Source organism: Sinocyclocheilus anshuiensis, unplaced genomic scaffold (genome assembly GCF_001515605.1).
Source record: "Sinocyclocheilus anshuiensis isolate Anshui unplaced genomic scaffold, SAMN03320099.WGS_v1.1 scaffold2012, whole genome shotgun sequence".
NCBI classification, from domain to species: domain Eukaryota; kingdom Metazoa; phylum Chordata; class Actinopteri; order Cypriniformes; family Cyprinidae; genus Sinocyclocheilus; species Sinocyclocheilus anshuiensis.
In genome coordinates, this window is record NW_015555967.1 from 729266 (window position 1) to 747796 (window position 18531).

At 36.8% G+C, this 18531-nt stretch overlaps 2 protein-coding genes and 1 long non-coding RNA gene across 4 annotated transcripts in view; 2 read left to right on the forward strand and 1 right to left on the reverse strand.

The window, feature by feature from the left end:
• Window positions 1–7762, reverse strand: part of LOC107676018 (uncharacterized) — a 16093-nt gene extending 8331 nt beyond the window's left edge. Inside the window, exon 1 of the long non-coding RNA XR_001632674.1 lies at window positions 7065–7762. This is a non-coding gene — a long non-coding RNA (uncharacterized LOC107676018). The remainder of the gene's footprint in view (window positions 1–7064) is intronic.
• Window positions 5489–9626, forward strand: LOC107676017 (claudin-7-B-like). 2 transcript variants are annotated; one of them, XM_016470539.1, is made up of 5 exons: window positions 5489–5658; window positions 5764–5910; window positions 8068–8232; window positions 8627–8711; window positions 8850–9626. In XM_016470539.1, the coding sequence occupies exons 2-5, from the start codon at window positions 5781–5783 to the stop codon at window positions 9004–9006; spliced, it is 537 nt and encodes a 178-aa protein (XP_016326025.1). In that variant the 5' UTR covers window positions 5489–5658; window positions 5764–5780; the 3' UTR covers window positions 9007–9626. The 2 variants fall into 2 exon arrangements, with proteins under 2 accessions (XP_016326025.1, XP_016326024.1); XM_016470538.1 differs by having other exon boundaries at window positions 5489–5910.
• Window positions 9627–17326: 7700 nt separating this feature from the next.
• LOC107675999 (cornifelin homolog B-like) overlaps window positions 17327–18531 on the forward strand; it is a 2224-nt gene continuing 1019 nt past the window's right edge. Inside the window, exons 1-2 of the mRNA XM_016470513.1 lie at window positions 17327–17528; window positions 17888–18042. Of these exons, the coding sequence (XP_016325999.1) occupies window positions 17405–17528; window positions 17888–18042 (279 nt within the window). The 5' untranslated portion in view covers window positions 17327–17404. The remainder of the gene's footprint in view (window positions 17529–17887; window positions 18043–18531) is intronic.

Here is an 18531-nt window from a genome sequence, read left to right on the forward strand (position 1 = left end):
TTTCTTGACTTGGGAACATTTCAGTTGCGTTGCTGTCTATGCAGGGTCAGACAGCTCTCAGATTCCATCATAAATATCTTAATTTGTGTTCCGAAGATGAACGAAGGTCATACGGGTTTGAAACGACATGAGGGTGAGTAACTGATGACAGAATTTTCATTTTTGAGTGAACTAACCCTTTAATGGGTTCTTTGTATGGCAGTGGTGCACCTTAACCACCCCAAAAACCGCTAAAGAACCAATTTGTGTGTGTGTGTGTGTGTGTGTGTGTGTGTGTGTGTGTGTGTGTGGAGAAAGGGGTGTAATGAGAGAAAGAAAATTAGTGGAACAGATAGAAAGAGATGAGCAGAGAGGAGGATGTTATAAAGAGAGGAGAGGAGAGGAGAGGAGAGGAGAGGAGAGCATTGGTGTAGTGGAAAGAGCAAGAGGAGAAATTGTAAGAAGACGGACAGAGAAGAAGTGGACAGCAGGGTGGAAGGAGAGGTAGAAGGTACAGACAATATAGGATTCCATAGGCGTAATGGTTTTTATACTGTACGTACAAACTGTATTTTCTATCCCCTTACCCTAACCATACACTTAAACCTACTACTTATAGTGTAATGTTTTCATTAACCCTTTAACTGACACTACAAAGAAATTGGTATGGGATATATTATTTGTCAAAATACTTTCTCTAGTGAGTGCAATTAAAGATTCTGCTGCTCTTTCCTACCCCTTAAAACCTAACCCTCACACAAAACTTTCTGCATTTTTAGATTTTCAAAAAACCTCATTCTGTATGATGTATTAGCTGTTTTCCTCATGGGGACCAAAACAATTTCCCCACAAGGTCAAAATTTACTGGTATTGCTATACTGGTGGGGACATTTGGTCCTCATAATGTAGGGAATACCAGGTACACAAACACACACACACACACACACATATTATATATGTGTATGTATATATATATATATATATATATATATATATATATTCACTATAGTGGTTTCAGACTTATCAACTGTATGTAGCCTCAACTGTATGTAAACACACATACACACACACACGCACACACACTCAGTATTTATCCTAATGTCCTCCATTGTCCTTCCATGTGAGGCCCTGGTAACATCACTTTTATCTTATTCCCACACACTCTCTCCTGTTCTTTATTCTCTCATTCTCTGTCTCATGGTGCACCTTCTTGTTCTCATTAGGATGTAAATGGACATTATTGTTATCTGATCCCAAGAAGGAAGAACAAAGAGAAAAACAGAGAGAGTCTGCTGAGAATATAGGATTCCATAGGCGTAATGGTTTTTATACTGTACGTACAAACTGTATTTTCTATCCCCTTACCCTAACCCTACACTTAAACCTACTCCTTATAGAAAACTTTCTGCTATTTTAGATTTTCAAAACACTTCATTCTGTATGATTTATAAGCTGTTTTCCTCATGGGGACCAAAACTTGTGCGGACATTTGGTCCTCATAATGTAGGGAATACCAGGTACACAAACACACACACACACACACACATATTATATATGTGTATGTATATATATATATATATATATATATATATATTCACTATAGTGGTTTCAGACTTATCAACTGTATGTAGCCTCAACTGTATGTAAACACACATACACACACACACGCACACACACTCAGTATTTATCCTAATGTCCTCCATTGTCCTTCCATGTGAGGCCCTGGTAACATCACTTTTATCTTATTCCCACACACTCTCTCCTGTTCTTTATTCTCTCATTCTCTGTCTCATGGTGCACCTTCTTGTTCTCATTAGGATGTAAATGGACATTATTGTTATCTGATCCCAAGAAGGAAGAACAAAGAGAAAAACAGAGAGAGTCTGCTGAGACATTTTGGTGATGTTCAGCATCCATTACGCCGATAAAGGAAGGAACAAAACAAATGTCAGAGCTCTCAGACCCTGGACTGTGCGCTACAGTAAAAGGCCATGACTCCCCCTAGTGGCTGAACTGAACACTAGCGGGATTTTTCCAATAGAGGGCGGTAGTAAGTAGAAACTGCTTTTATGACCAGACAGAGAGCGAGAGCGAGTTTCCATGAAACTCATCTCAATAGGAACTGAGGTTAAGATCAAAGTGATAATAGTTCTACATACTACAAAAAATATATGTATGCAAACATACAAGAATACTTTTCAGCTGCGTCATGCCAGATCTGTTTCCTACATTGTTGTGATTTGATCTGAACGGAAACAGCGTATCCGTGTGACGCAGCTGACATAGAACAGCATACGCTGTTTACGTCCAGCGGATATTCTCCAAAATGGGGGGTAATGAGAGAAAGAAAATGAGTGGAACAGGTAGAAAGAGATGAGCAGAGAGGAGGATGTTATAAAAAGAGGAGAGGAGAGGAGAGGAGAGGAGAGCAGAGCATTGGTGTAGTGGAAAGAGCAAGAGGAGAAATTGTAAGAAGGCGGACAGAAAAGAAGTGGACAGCAGGGTGGAAGGAGAGGTAGAAGGTACAGACAAATATTATATATGTATGTATGTGTATATATATATATATATATATATATATATATATATTCACTATAGTGGTCTCAGACTTATCAACTGTATGTAGCCTCAACTGTATGTAAACACACACACACACACACACTCAGTATTTATCCTAATGTCCTCCATTGTCCTTCCATGTGAGGCCCTGGTAACATCACTTTTATCTTATTCCCAGACACTCTCTCCTGTTCTTTATTCTCTCATTCTCTCTGTCTCATGGTGCACCTTCTTGTTCTCATTAGGATGTAAATGGACATTATTGTTATCAGATCCCAAGAAGGAAGAACAAAGAGAAAAACAGAGAGAGTCTGCTGAGACATTTTGGTGATGTTCAGCATCCATTACGCCGATAAAGGAAGGAACAACACAAATGCCAGAGCTCTCAGACCCTGGACTGTGCGCTACAGTAAAAGGCTATGACTCCCCCTAGTGGCTGAACTGAACACTAGCGGGATTTTTCCAATAGAGGGCGGTAGTAAGTAGAAACTGCTTTTATGACCAGACAGAGAGCGAGAGCGAGTTTCCATGAAACTCATCTCAATAGGAACTGAGGTTAAGATCAAAGTGATAATAGTGCTACGTACTACAAGAAATATATGTATGCAAACACCCCAGAGCTAATTAAACTATATATAGCAATACATGATAATATTACCATGGAAACAAAACAGTAGTTGTTAGAATTACAAGCTTCTCAATTGATACTCATCCCATTTCCTCCTAGCTATGAGTCACTATCAGTTGACAGTTTGAATTACTTGACTTGGAACTCTAAACAATTATATGGGTGGGTCTAATAAGACCTCCCCCCTTACCCCTCTCCCCCACCACCGAAACATAGAGGTGACATTCAAATCTCTGCTCAGGAAAAAGCACAACGAGATACAAGATGATTCTTGTACTGCCATGATGAAGATATTTATAAGAGGTTTGCATTCACACACAACGTCAGAAATAAACTTACGATTTTCTCATGCTCTCTGAGACAGTGACCGGTGGAGTGTGTGAAATGTCTCACTGGAGCATAAGATAGTAAAGAGATGCAATACGTGGATGTGTATATTTGATTGTGTGTGTGTGGAGGGAAATATGAAACAGAGATCTTGTATGTTGTAAGAATGAATGTGTTTGGATTAGATTCCAGGAAATGCTCAGGGTTGGTGTTTTGTGGTTTAGTAGAACCTGTCTAACCACCAGTGCTTTACAACCCTACCCCCTGTGAGAGCGGAGGCAAATGTTTTAGTGAACAGCTTCATATATACTCAAACTAGGAAGTGTAGATCCATTTGTACACACTTGTACATGCTTATTTGTGTATGAATCATATCAGGAATTTTTTTTTTGACTGAAACCTGTGACATTATAATTTGTACGATCCCTAAAGACGCTCCCTTTTCTCTTTTTCTGTATGTTTGTGATCATGTGGTTAGACAAACAGCAATGAAAAATTGTCCTTAAGTGCAAACATTTCCCTGGAAACTACATTGAAGTAGAGAATGGAACTACAGAGCAGTTACTAAGAAAACACTTTGTAATTAGTATTTACTAACAGTTTCTAAAACAGTGAAGACATGTCAGAACAACGCAGAAGAACTTTGAATATGAAAAGGGTTTAAAAACTTGAAACAATGTGTTGGGGTGGCTGCGGGTTTTTAAACTGGTATACAGGAACCCTCAGGGTGCGGGACAAAAAAAATCACGCAACAAAAAAAAAATAAAGCATATTTTAAAACCAAACTAACTGTTCCCAAACAATATTGTGCCTTTTTGAATCATATGCTCATTTATACTAACACACCATGAACCTGAGGTGCATTTCCTGTAAAAGGTCTCACATGTGGCCTTTGAGTGTACGGTCTTACTTTCTGTGGCTAATAGTCATCAGCTGCTCATCTCAACTGAAGTCTAAAAATAATTCCTCAATCTAATAGATTAAGGCGTAAGATTGTCATGACTTTCTTACTGTGTCTGGCACTTCTCTTAAGATGGGGGTTCAGAAGTATGACTCAGTAGCTTTTGTGACTCAATACCACAACCATTTGCTCAAACACTGAATCCCAAATACAAAAATATGTCAACACAGTGTTTTTGTTTTTTTCTTGTGAAATGTGTATAGATTTATCTGTGCAATTTCATTACATTTTTATACATTACTGATACTATATGTACATCTCAGGGCATAGCATTCACCATGTTAGTTTATTTGAGAAAGACTGCCAATGGTATTATTAGTTGTGTCAACACTTATAACATTTCTTAAACACAATTCAACACTATTAACTATTAATAGCTTTGGTTACATGTGGGCTGTATAAATGACGAGACATCCCATTTTGGTGTCCGCATCAAATTAAATGTATAAATTACAAAAATTTAAATAAAAAAAAATAAAAAAATAATAATAATAATAATAAATAAATACATATATATATATATATATATACATATATCAATGACCCCACATATGGGTCAAAAATAAATAAATAGAGTTGGTTATGTATAAAATACCACTACTAACACATAGTAACAGTGCTGTCAGTTTTTCATTAAGTCATTATTTACACGTTCATGAGGAATACAAAAGGCACGCTTTTCATGATATGGCCCACATATGACTGCATAATGTAACCTATATATTATTTGTAGAAGAGTTTAGGCAGAGTCGCATTAATTTCTAAAGAACGAGACACCTTGACATTCAGTTCAGAGACATGAAAGATGCTATACAGATTGTACTAGCCTACATGAAAGTATGAAGACCAAGCTGTGATCTGTGATAACCAGTGACGTTACTCATACTACGATAAGGTGTCGTCACGAAACCCCCCAGACCTCTACACAACAAACGGAGCTGAACCGAAGACGAAACTCAGGAAGTCTCCGCCCATAAAGAGGACGACACTCTAAAAGCTTAAATCAGCAGCTCATTTCATATTCAAGGTGCGGCTTCATTCAACAGGTGTCGGAGTCCGGGCATCCTTAACGTCTCTTACCAGATTTTTTAACCTAACATTCTTTTTAAATACATATATTTAAACACATTTAACGTCGGAGGATTACGAAAACCGAGCTCATTTGGAGAATTATTATAGCTCTTTGCTGAACTGCTGCTTTCAGGTATTGTTTTTTAAGTTCATTGTGAGAAGATGGCGAATAAAGGACTTCAGCTCCTGGGATTTACTCTATCGCTACTGGGTTTGATTGGGCTCATTTTTGGCACAGTCTTGCCCCAGTGGAAGATGTCTGCCTACGTTGGAGATAATATAATCACAGCGATAGCGATGTATCAAGGCCTTTGGATGTCGTGCGCTTTCCAGAGCACCGGACAAATGCAGTGCAAGGTGTACGACTCCATCCTACAACTCGATGGTAAGTACAAACCGCCTGTTATTGACAACACTGCTGGCTGTACTTAAAGAGTACTTTAATTTACAGTTGACTATTTGTTTACATTAGCTTTGGGTTTAAACTGCCGAAAGCTGTTGCTTAGTGAAAGCTACACCTGTGAACGCGCATGCGCTCACAATTGAGCGAACTGGCTGGCATATGATCACTTCTTCACACTGTGATGAAAATTATACAAGCATTTTGGCTTCGAATGGTGCCAAGCTACTCATCTAATTTATTTGTGTAGTGTCATATAGCTATATTAGCAGAGCAAACTATTCAACTAAAACGTTTAAACTATTTGTTGATAAAACACAACAACTTTTAATTTTAACTATTAAAACAACTTTTAATTTATTTTAATTACTTGTAAAATATAAGGTGCAAATCATATTTAAGCTTTTTGTTACCACGCCCTACAGCCATTGCGCGGCAACTCCTCTGGTGTTACAATAATAAGGACACGCACCTGTTGTTCCACGAGTTCCCTCAAAAACAAAAAGCATGTTTTTGTATTGTTTCGGTGTAATAAAGTACAAATAAAATAATTAATAAATAAATGCACCCTAACTCATTTTGGCTGTGGCTTGATGACAAAATTTGTGTGATTAGTTCGGTGTTAGATAATGATTTTTCTTTTGACTTCACTTTTGTTACATAAGGATTTTTGTTGTGTGTATATTAATTTGTTTTGGGTCAAATGAAGCTCAAAGTTGGTAAAAAGGGCAGCCGTCCCTCAGAAATGTGTATTCGGTGAAGGTTTTCAAGCCAGAGTTGCCAAGATAGGAGATTATTCATTATAATAAGCACAAAACGTAAACCGTTTTAACATTAGGGTGAACTTTCTGACTGGTACAATGCTAGTTTATTGTTGGGTGATACAGTCGGGTTACGCTTTTACTCACAGTAATGATTATACGGGCGTGACCCCCACCCTTCCTCCACTCGCGGAAACTCGGTGCTCCTGTATCGGGTGGGGGAGTCAGGCATTGTCTTTGAACGACTTGTGCATTTTGCCAACAGCTTATTAAAACACAACCAAAAGAGGACTCCTTTGTGGAAGCGCCTAAACACGGACAATGGAGCTTTTTAAACTCAAATAGTGCATTGTTGCGCCTTATGTGATGTTTATTTACCTTATTTCATCCCCCTCTTCACTCTCAACACCTGAGATTAATGGAAAGCAGTCGTTTGGCTCACTTCGGTGTCTACACACACTAATGTCATTTAACCAATTACCATATCAGTCAGTTGATTTAGCTTGTGTAAAACAGACTCTTATCAGTGAGTTTTTATGTTATGCAAACAAAAGTTTGATATAGCCTATTTAATATCTTGCTGTAGTATTGCTGTTAGTGATGAACCATGAATTTTAACAGGGAGCAAGCAAAGTGAAAAAAAAACAAAAAAAACTGCAAGGTGAGGTAACAACACCAGGAAGCCATTTTGTATAGGCTATCCTGTAAGATTTTAATATAAATTTTTTCAGGTGATGCGTTCCTAATAAAGTGATTTCTTAAAGAGAATTTCTTAATTCATCTTGATACTAAAAGTGAAGTGGTGTTGCACTTTTGAAAGCCAAACCATACCCACAAAGAATAAAAGAAAAAAGATAGATTGTTGCGGGAATACCCAAGTTCTCATGACTGGTTAAACCTGTTCCTTCTCCAAAGGAAGGGGCAAATCGCTGCCCACATATGTGTACAATCTCACTGCGCTCTCAAAGGAGGCTTCCGGTTGGAACCGGTCTCTGCTGCACCTGACTGCAGGTGTAGCAGGGGGGGAGGGTTTTTTTTTGTGAGTCAGAGGAAAAAAAACAAAAAGCCTGTAGAGAATTAGGTCAAATTTCAAAATGCTTTAGTCTGTCTATAATCTTTCTGATTCACTATTAAAGCACTTGCCTGTTTTGTGTGCTGAACTGAGTTTAACCATGATAAACAATAAAGGGAATAAGCTTCCCTGTAGCCTAGTTAAAAAAAAAAAACGTATTATATAATAATATTTTATTATTATTATTATTTTTATTATTATTTATGTGGGCAGTCTGGAAGGCCCGGTCACCAATGTACTCCACTAAGACCGAATTATTTACCTTTTCTCTTTGTATCTCACTCATTCTCTACCCTCCCCCTCTTTCAGGTTCTCTCCAGGCAACTCGTGCCCTGATGATCGTCGCGATCCTTCTCACAGTAGCGGGACTGGGTGTGGCCAGCATGGGAATGAAGTGCACTAACTGTGGTGGTGATGACAAGGTCAAAAAGTCGCGCATTGCCATGACAGGCGGTATAATCCTCATTGTTGGAGGTACGTTCACTTTAATATCATAAGATGAATGCTGATTTTGTAATGCAGTACTTTTTTAGCACACAAAAAAGTGTGCATGTAGCCCAAAAATGGTCCCCAAAATATGCAATAATATCTAGTATGTGTGTGTAATAAAAATGTAAAAGAAGTATCATAATTAATACTAAAATAGTTTAAAATATACATTTAAAAAAAATCTAGATAAGGATTTTAAATGCCAAGGTTAAAAGAAATCATGCCAGGTTAGGAATCCATGCTTTATTGCTCCAGAATCTAACATTGTCAGATGACTAAAATGTTCACACCCAGTTTGTGGACCGAAACGGTCAAAAACATGTTTGGAATTTTTTTTTTTCATAAGTAACTAATTTATCGCTTCTCTTCCATTCCTCAGCCCTCTGTAGCATTGTTGCCTGTGGCTGGTTTACAAATCAAATCGTCAAGGACTTCTACAACCCCTTCACACCTGTCAATACGAAGTAAGTTCAAATGTGGTTGAAGACCACAAGCAAATTGTTTAGGCATTTATCCATGTGCTTCACTATTTTATAGGTTATCTTCCTCTTGTTACCAAGAAGGGAAGTCAAAGCTCATATTATAATATTCTATTTCTATAGGTATGAGTTCGGTGCGGCCATTTTCATCGCCTGGGCAGGTGCATTCCTGGACATAATGGGAGGAGGCATGTTGGCTGCCTCCTGCCCAAAGGGTAAATCATCTCCCAGGTACCCCAAGTCCTCCAGACCTCCCAGCAGCAGCAAGGAGTACGTTTGAACCATGCCAGTTGTTCACAAGCTGGAGAAGATCATAATGAATCGCAGAGCATCTGTAGAAGTTTCCCTAGTCAGCTGATCTTAGATATGTTTAGATTTTAATCTCTTCTATTGTGTTTGACTTAGAATAGAACAAACAGCTAAGATCAGTGTCCTTGGGAACATTTTACTTGTGCTCAGATATAGCAGCCCACCTCAGAAAAAGAGGTCACTTCTGTTTTCTTTCTTTTGATAAACACCAAGTCTGTTTTTTCCTATTATAAATCCTGTTACTGGTGGGAGATTGGAAAGAGGGGCGTTCTTCCCCAGTGTGTTCCTCCTTTCATAAGACTGCCATGTTTAGTGAACATGAAAGAGAGAGGCATGCTCAGGGAAAAATCGTCACTCATACTGGCATCTCTACTGTAAAGCCATTTCCTGACCTCATCTGCCTTGCTTTCTTTGTGCAGCACTGTGTGAATTGTGCTATACACTGAGGTGCATGTGAAGAACAACTTAAAATGTATCTTTTTTTTTTTTTAAAGAGCTAAGGCCAACATGCTAATTTCTGGTTCACTTTGCTGCATAATTTCCGTCTGGTGACTGTGACATACCAGACCTTCTCTTTTCAAACAGTACTTCAGTTCAGTAATTTACTACTTCTTTTCAAAAATCATCTTTCAATAGCAATGAACAAAATGTCCCTCAGATGATTTGTATGTATACAAATCATCTGAGGGACATTTTGTTAATTGCTATTGAAAGATGATTTTTGAAAAGAAGTAGTAAATTACTGAACTACTCTGAGAACTCATTTTTGGAAAGGAATGGTATGTTGATGGAACTAGAATGAAATTGTTGGTATGTTAATAGAGCTAGGCTGAAAACTGTAGGTGGATGAGGCTAAAGATAAAGAAAGCACTAAACGTCTCAGTTCGGTCAGTTTGTTTTACTGAGCAACATTATTATTTGTTTAATCAAAGGAACAACTCTTATTTATGCAAAGTGAAACTTTTCAGTTGCTTTTGTGCTCAAGCTCCTCAGTGTCCTCCTTGTTATGAAGCTAATGTTACTAAATCTTTTGACACTCCTTTCTTGTTTTATACACCATTTATTTGTCAAGAGAAAAGGCTGTAGATATTTGTTCACTTTTATAACAGCTGGTTACAATCCAAGGGTCATGTGAATTATGTGTCTTTTTCTGCCTGTCTACAACAACATGTATATGAGCATGTGCCATGCAAAAACTGGTCCTCCATGATTATGGTCTTTTTTTTTTTTTGTCTTTTTTGCTTGGACCGCTTGAGGTGGGTTGCCCTCAAGTCTATTTAGGATAGTTGTATTCTATTTGTAACCAGCTTATGCAAATATTTAACTTTTTGAAACGTTTTTGACTGTTCAGTTTGCAATATAAGAAAGTTTATGTAAATACATTTTTTAAAACAAGACCTGGCCATTTTCACGTTCTTTATATGTGCCTAATGAAATCTGTGGCAGTTTACCCATATTAGTGATTTGCAAATACCTTGGCCTTGGTGAGTCGCATGGTCCTCTGACTTCTGTTTCAGCATAATTTGCGTATTCTGGCTAATTGCGAACTTGTCTTAATGTAAATAATCCTGCAATGGGAGAATATGAGTGAAAGGAAAATAGGTCACCAAATAGAATCAGTGAATTGGATCAGCAGCATATGCATGGGTAATTACTAGGAACAGCCATTTTCACAAATATGTTATCATTGGTTAATAAACATGATAAAACTATTGTTTACAAAGGGGATTTATGTTTCACCTAAATATTTGAGACAAAATGCAAGGTACTTTTCCATAATGTTTAACCTGTGGTAGGCTAGTCTCTCTACTGCCACTCAGAGATCATTTCCTGCTAATTATATATCTCATCGGTCAAACGGGGTGGCTAAACATGGTGGGTGGGTCCTGTTAATTCAGACTAAGCCCGCCTGAAGAAGGTAGATATAAAAGGCTGGTAGTTTTATTCTTTATACAGGTAAATAGGCATATACTGTATATACACCCCACAATCGTTTCAATTACATAAAAGTTAGATTCCAGCTATAGACACCTGGCTATTAACACTTGCCAACAAAAATTGCATTCACCTGAGAAAATTACCACAGTAACAATACTGTGTGAGCATTTAATTAAAATCATTATATATATATCAGTGGTTCCCAAACCTGTCCTGGAGGCCCCCTGCCCTGCACCTTTTGTATGTCTCCCTTATCTAACACACCTGATTACACTCATCAGCTCGTTAGTAGAGACTGCAATAACTAAATTGGGTGTGTCTGATTAGGGAGACATACAAAATGTGCAGGGCAGGGGGTCCTCCAGGACAGGTTTGGGAACCACTGATATATATCATTATAAATGTTTTCGAGATCTAGCTATATAATGGCGCAGTTTGAGGCAGTTTGCAAGTACGTAGACTGATGCCAATAAGTGGTTGCGAATGCAATAAAATTAACAATTACCATAGCCAAAAAGCTTAAAAGCGGAAATATTCATTTCTTAGGTTTTGTAGCCATCTAGAGGACAAAGATGTAACAGTTTGACACTTTGACCCACAACAGCGCCAATACAATGGAGCTAAGCTTTACATTTGTCATTTATTATGTCAAACTTTGCACACTTATTTTTTTTTTGCAGGTCTCTTTTTCAAGTGCTCAAATACAAAATGCAAGCAACACATAAAATAATATAAATTCTTAATACGTGCCACAGAATCATTCAGCCAACTAATATAAGTTTGTTACATACTTCATCAAAAATAACTTATCATGGCAATAATCAAGCAAGTGCATAGCTTTTCACATTTATAACTAGTGCAATGTTCATTATTTCATAAGGCATAAAAGCATGTTAACCAGCAAGAGATGCAAAGCCTTTAGGAAAGTAATTCTCAGCCACGGGGGAGCAAGATGATTTAAGATTATATACAAAAAAAAAAAAAAGTTATCAAAGAAGTTTAGTTCTGAACCCACAGCAATCATGAAATTAATCATCGTTTTAACCTATATATACTTCTAGTTTCTGTCAATAAAAAAGTCAGAAATACCAGTGGAAATATCTTTTTAGTTGACATTTGAATATTGAATATTGTCATGGACAATAGGTTACAATCATGGCTTTAGGAAGCAGCATACATTTCCAGAGTTCGAGAGACAAAGTAAAACACAAGAGCATTGTGCTGTTCTTCTTGCCAAATGTTTAAATAAATATATTGAAAGACAACATCTTTAGAACAGCACAAGCCTGGAAAGAGTGATCTACAGTGGCTGGTCTTTGCCTTTGGTCAGAAATATGTTAATCAGCCTACATATGCACATTTCTCCCTCACACACAACTCTGGTCTAAAGCTACTACACAACAAATCACCTGTGTGGCCTGTTGCAGGCTGACAGCTGCTGCCATGCGACTAGTAAACTACAGCTGAAACGCATGCAGATCTTGTGTGAATCTGATACTGGGAGAGGGGTTTGACTTTTCTCCTGCTGAAAGTATCCCGACTGTCCCGTGGCAGAAGGGCACATTTCATGAATAGCTGGTCCAGAATATTACGAATCTAGAGAGCCTCAGGATGGCTCATTACTGAGAGGGACAGGTAGTGGTCTGTTGTTGTTGTTGTTCATGATGTTGTCAAGATCTTCATCCTCTATGACCACTATAAAATAAAATTCACATCTTACTTTTAACAGAGATGAAAATTCGGGTCATGCTTTAGTGTTCAGATACACTGTGCACAGTGTAAGTAAAGCACTATAGAATTACATTAATGAACAAGATGTAATCTTATTTAATATATAAATATTCTATGAAATATGTAATTCCATAAGTTATAACAATTATTACAAACTCTCCTTTTTATCTTATCTTTTGAAGTTTGTTAGTAGGGGATATTCTTGAATCTACATCTATGACTTCGTCCAAATTATTTTTGGGAACTGGGTATTTGTAGAAATATAAAGAATTCTCTGCTTAATAAACATCTCAGTTACATGGCCTTTAGAGAAATATGAAACTGTCAACCCTGTTATGATTTTGTATAATAAATAGCTGTAGAAACATCAGCATTAAATTGTCTTTCCAATAAACACCTTGCAATATCATAACCTTGAGCACAAGGCTAAATAAACAAGCAATAAAACTGTCAACCCTGTTATGAACCCAGTTACCCTTTAAATGCTTATAAAAAATATTATAAATTATCAAAATAAATTAATCTGACCTCTTTTTGACTGTCCAATCTGTCCAAGTTTTTTGTTATTTAAACCTACAGGTACTTGTAGTTTATGTTAATATATATAAAAATTCAAAACATGAAGCTTTGTCAGAAATGCCAGAAGAAAATTAGCCCATGGGGTCCCTTAAATGTTGTCTCGGATATGGGTTAAAAACCACCGCTGATATTTCTACAAACATGTGGTTTTTAAATCGGTTATTTACCATACAAGATCAGAAAAACATTACTGACCTCTCTTTGACCGTCCAATCTGTCCGAGTTTGGGGGCCATCTGGCCTAACCTCCGTTGAGGGGATTCGGGGCTCAAGCAGTCACTTTTGAACTCAACCCGCAAATGCTGCATCTGACACACCGAGTCACGAGGACTCGGTTGAAGTTGCCCCGATAGCGGTAGGAGCTCGGGCATATCCGTTGTGTCAAACATCCCTGCAGCTGGAGTTTCTTCCCGGTTTCCAGCGGTGACGGTGTCCGCTTCCCCGCTGCTCATCGACGCCTCCTCCGCGCCCGTGTGCTCCTTCTCCCCCTTCTCCCTTCCACCACAACAGTACAGCATTCAGAACTGTAGCGGACGACGAAACGGACGTAGCAAGGATATAACAGTTATTTTCAGTGTATATGTTGGCCGGTGTGTCAGTTTGCTCAGTGTTAGCAGTTTGTCGTTGTCTCTGCAGTGAGCTCGTGTTTCATTCCACTTCGTTATTCAGCTCTTGACCAGCATCCCTCGGTAATGACCGTCTTCGCGCTCTGTGTGTCTTCCAGTCAAAGGATGCAGTGGACCGATGGCGTAAACCTTCTCTTTCTGACTATCACATTAGTCAATCACTCATGCTCCTTGAATTACTGTTAGACGTTAAAGATAAGGTTGGGTAGTTATATATTATGATTATAATATGTTGGTATCTATCTATCTATCTATCTATCTATCTAGTGTGTATATATTTATATATAGTTACATTTCAAGATGTCCTTGTCAGTGTATTTAACACAAATATGCAAACACTGAGTAATATTAATTAATAACAAGTATGGTTAGGATTTGGTTAATTGCTTGAATGCATAATTTTCTGTAATTATTCTAATAAGTACAATCTATCTATCTATCTATCTATCTATCTAGTGTGTATATATTTATATATAGTTACATTTCAAGATGTCCTTGTCAGTGTATTTAACACAAATATGCAAACACTGAGTAATATTAATTAATAACAAGTATGGTTAGGATTTGGTTAATTGCTTGAATGCATAATTTTCTGTAATTATTCTAATAAGTACATGCAAAGTACATACTGTACTATACATGCAACACACACACACACACAGTATATTCACAATACATTCACATTGTACCTAAGTACTATGGGGACATTTGATCCTATTTGGAACTATAGTTTGAAAGACCTGCTTATTGTTTTGTGTTAATGTTGAAATTGTATGAGGAAAAACACATAAGGATCCTTCATGACTGGTTCCAAATTTGAATAGTCAATAGGACTTTCAGACTAGGGATGTTGTCTCTGTCAAACATTTCAACAGAGACAGGAAGAGGATTTCGTGACTCAGGGATATCCCAATCCTACACCCCTTCTGTCATGACTATTGTATACTGCCCTGTACTCCAGTTTACAATTTACTGACTTTAATCCTGGAACCAAACTAATAAATCCGTAGAGAAAGTTGTAGCTCTGCTCATCTTCAATCGCAATCTGTCTCTGAGATTACTGAAGGGGACACCGCTCATCCTGTGCATCTTTAAGTCATGCTTTCAGTAAATACATAATGTGAAACAACTAAAGATGCTGCCTCACATGATGAGTCAGAAAGAAAAAGGCAATAGGAAGAGGATAGAAACCAAACAATAAGGAAGAAAATAAGCAGGAATGAAAGATGGAAATTATTTGTTCACCTACCCTGGCTAATGTCCATGTGAACTTATGTAACTTGCAAAATGCTTCAGATATTTCCTTATGAGTCTATGGAAACTGTTAAAACACTTGAAACAAAAGCCTCTGTCAAAAGTTGCTCAATGACTCTCATCATCATTTAAATTGTTCTGCATGATGTCAAGATATGAGTTTCAGCATGTTACCGGGTCCGTCCTTAATATATTGCATTTTTAATGAGTGTGAGGCACTTGTGGGAAATTTTTAATGGATGCTGCTGCTAACAGAATTTCTTTACCTCAGCAGAGAACGTTTAGAAGCCTGTCAAAAAAATTAAAAATCGAACGCAGCTTTCATCTGACATAAACTCTGAATATGAATCTCAGTGAGGAAGTCTTTTGGTTTTGTTCTGTTAGAGATGTAGCTTGACTATTTTCTCCCAATGACGGCCTTTCAATTTAACATTAGAACCATTTGACATTTTTTTTAAACATTCTGGATATATTTTTGACTTAATATATATTGGATATATTGTTCTATGAGGCTGTTTTTATTGTGCGGTTTTGAATAATTGCTTTGTTCACTCTCAGAAAGGTACAAAAGCTGTCACTTGGGCTAATATGTATTACTAATATATACCTTTTAAGTACTAATATGTATACTTTAGGTACTAATACCTTTACAGTACTAATATGCAGGTACTAATAATAAGGTACTAACAATGAGATACTAATATGCTTTTAAAATGGTACCACCCCAGTGACAGCTTTTGTACCTTTTTTCTGAGAGTGTGGGCATTCATGTCACAAGTTTCATGAAGACCTATTGTATATATTTTTATACATTAAGCATGTCTGGATTCTTCATATGCAATGGAGCAATGCAGTCTTGTTCTCCACCCTGTTGTGTGTGTGTGTGTGTGTGTGTGTGTGTGTTTCTTTGCTAGTGTAATGCTTGAAAGATGCTGCTGTGAACGGGTCTAACAGGTTAAGGAGGTTTCCTTGAGAGCCAGTGTGATGATCTTTTTCTTTTTTTTTTCATTTAACATGGTCTTGCGCTCAGTATAAAGGCTAGATTGTGATCACATATTTAGAAACAACAGATACTTTGCATTACGTTGGAACAGTCAACAAAGAGGTGAGTTTAGATTTTCTACACAGATATGCAGTATTTTTAAGATTATTTAACCTTTTGTATTACGACTCGAATAGATTTTACTGGGACACTTGTGAGATCTGAATGCTACATAAAGCTGTAAACACTTCAAATTTTAAGATGTAATCTCTTATATGAGGAAAACATCTTTAAAAACATGAATAATAAAAAATATAAGTATTTTTGTTAATAATATAATATTTTACATATATCATCATTTTAATTTAAATTTTATTTATATGCTGCCAGTCAAAACTTTGGAATAATTCAGATTTTTTTTAATGGTTTTGAAAGAAGCCTCTTAAGGCTGCATTTTTTATATATATATACAAAATACAGTAAAAACAGTAATACTGTGAAATATTAAAATTTAGAATAACTTCAGAATATTACATTTTATATTTTAATATAAAACTATTTTTTTCCTGTGATGGCAAAGCTGACTTTTCAGCAGTCTTCAGTGTCACATGATCCTTCAGAAAGCATTTTAGTATGCTGATTCGCTACTCAAGAAACATTTATTTTCAATGTTGAAAAAAAAAATGCTGATTAATATTTTTGGTGGAAATTGTGTTACACTACCATTCAAACGTTTTGGGTAAGAAATATTTTTATTTATTTATTTTTTTAATGTAGCATAGACTCATAAAATTGATCAAAAGTGATAGTAAATACATTTATAATGTCACAAAATATGTCCATTTCAAATATTTAGAAAAAAAGGTATCAGTTTCAACAAAAATATTAAGCAGTAGTATATAAGTTACTGTGTGTATATAATATAAGAAATCATTAGCAAGTTTTCAATACAAGGCACACAAACGAAGAAGATAATCCAAACAGGTTTTTAATCCAAAATCCACAGAAGAACAGGTAATCCAGACACAAGCAAGGATGAAACAAACACTGACAAACATCAATAGCCAACGAGGGACTGAACTAGAGAGACCTTAAATAAAGAGGGTAATGAACACAACACAGGTGCCGGTGGTTAACTAATAAGGGGACTAATGAAGAAATGAACACAATGAGGGCAAATAACTACACAGAAACACAACTAAAAGTTCATAATGGTGACATTTGTATGCTGAAATCATATCTTGCTTCTCTGCCTGTTGTATGTTTTTAGGTGTAAGCATGTCAAAGCAAATGGTAGTCATGCAGCCACAGCCTGTTATGATCTCTAGAGATTCTGATCAGTGGGGGTCAGGTATCTGTGACTGTTGTGATGACGTGCCTGAATGTAAGTATCATTTGGAATAAAATACAAAGACAAGTGGAATTAAATTCTGTCATTATGTAGCTACTAACCCTCATGGCATAACTTGCTTTCTTCTGTGAAACACAAAATATCTTTTGAGTAGTATTTCCTACTCCGTTCTGTCATAGATCAGAACCAACTTAAACTTCCAGAGACTGTTCCCTTGAATTAGTTTCACCCCTGGCTGGGTTTGAATTTACAGCCTATGCTTTGACTTACCTGCTCAAATCTTTAACATCCAGACTACTACACCTACAAAGCATTGAATTGTGTAGATTGTGTTATGAAGCCATGTAAAACATTATAATAAATATAATTTTTGCGTCCCTCTCTGCGAACAGGCTGCTTTGCTTACTGGTGTTTCGCGTGTTTCACGTGTATAAAAGCAAAGAAATACGGTGAGTGTTTATGTCTCCCCCTGCTGGATTTCTGTGGTATCGTTCCACCCATAACCATGTCCATACGGGTCTCAATGCGCCAGCGTTATGGCATAAAGGTAAGAATCGTCAATCAAATATAGCATTTACTGCACTTTTGGGGGAGACCGGGGCTAGTTGTCACACGTACTATATCTCGGTAACTAGAAGGTTTTGAGCCAAAAAGTGAATTCACACAAGCGTCTATTCCCTCAAGCACAATGTTTTAATACACATATTCAAACGTGTTTTAAATTAGAATAATGTTAGCAAATTTCAAACTAAAATGTCAGTATCATCATATTTTGCAATAGCTATTGGGTAATGTGTGAACAGTTTAAAAAAAAAAAAAAAAAAAAAAAAAAAAAAAAACAGAAACAGCTTTAAGCACGTCCTTTTTGAAAGACCCCTAAAAGTACATATTGGTGTGTAGGAAATTAGTGCCTCTCCTAATCACTCCTTATCACTGGTCAGTAGTGCAAAACATATATATATATATCTATATTAGTGCTGTCAAACGATTAATCACGATTAATCACATCCAAAATAAAAGTTTTTGTTTACATAAT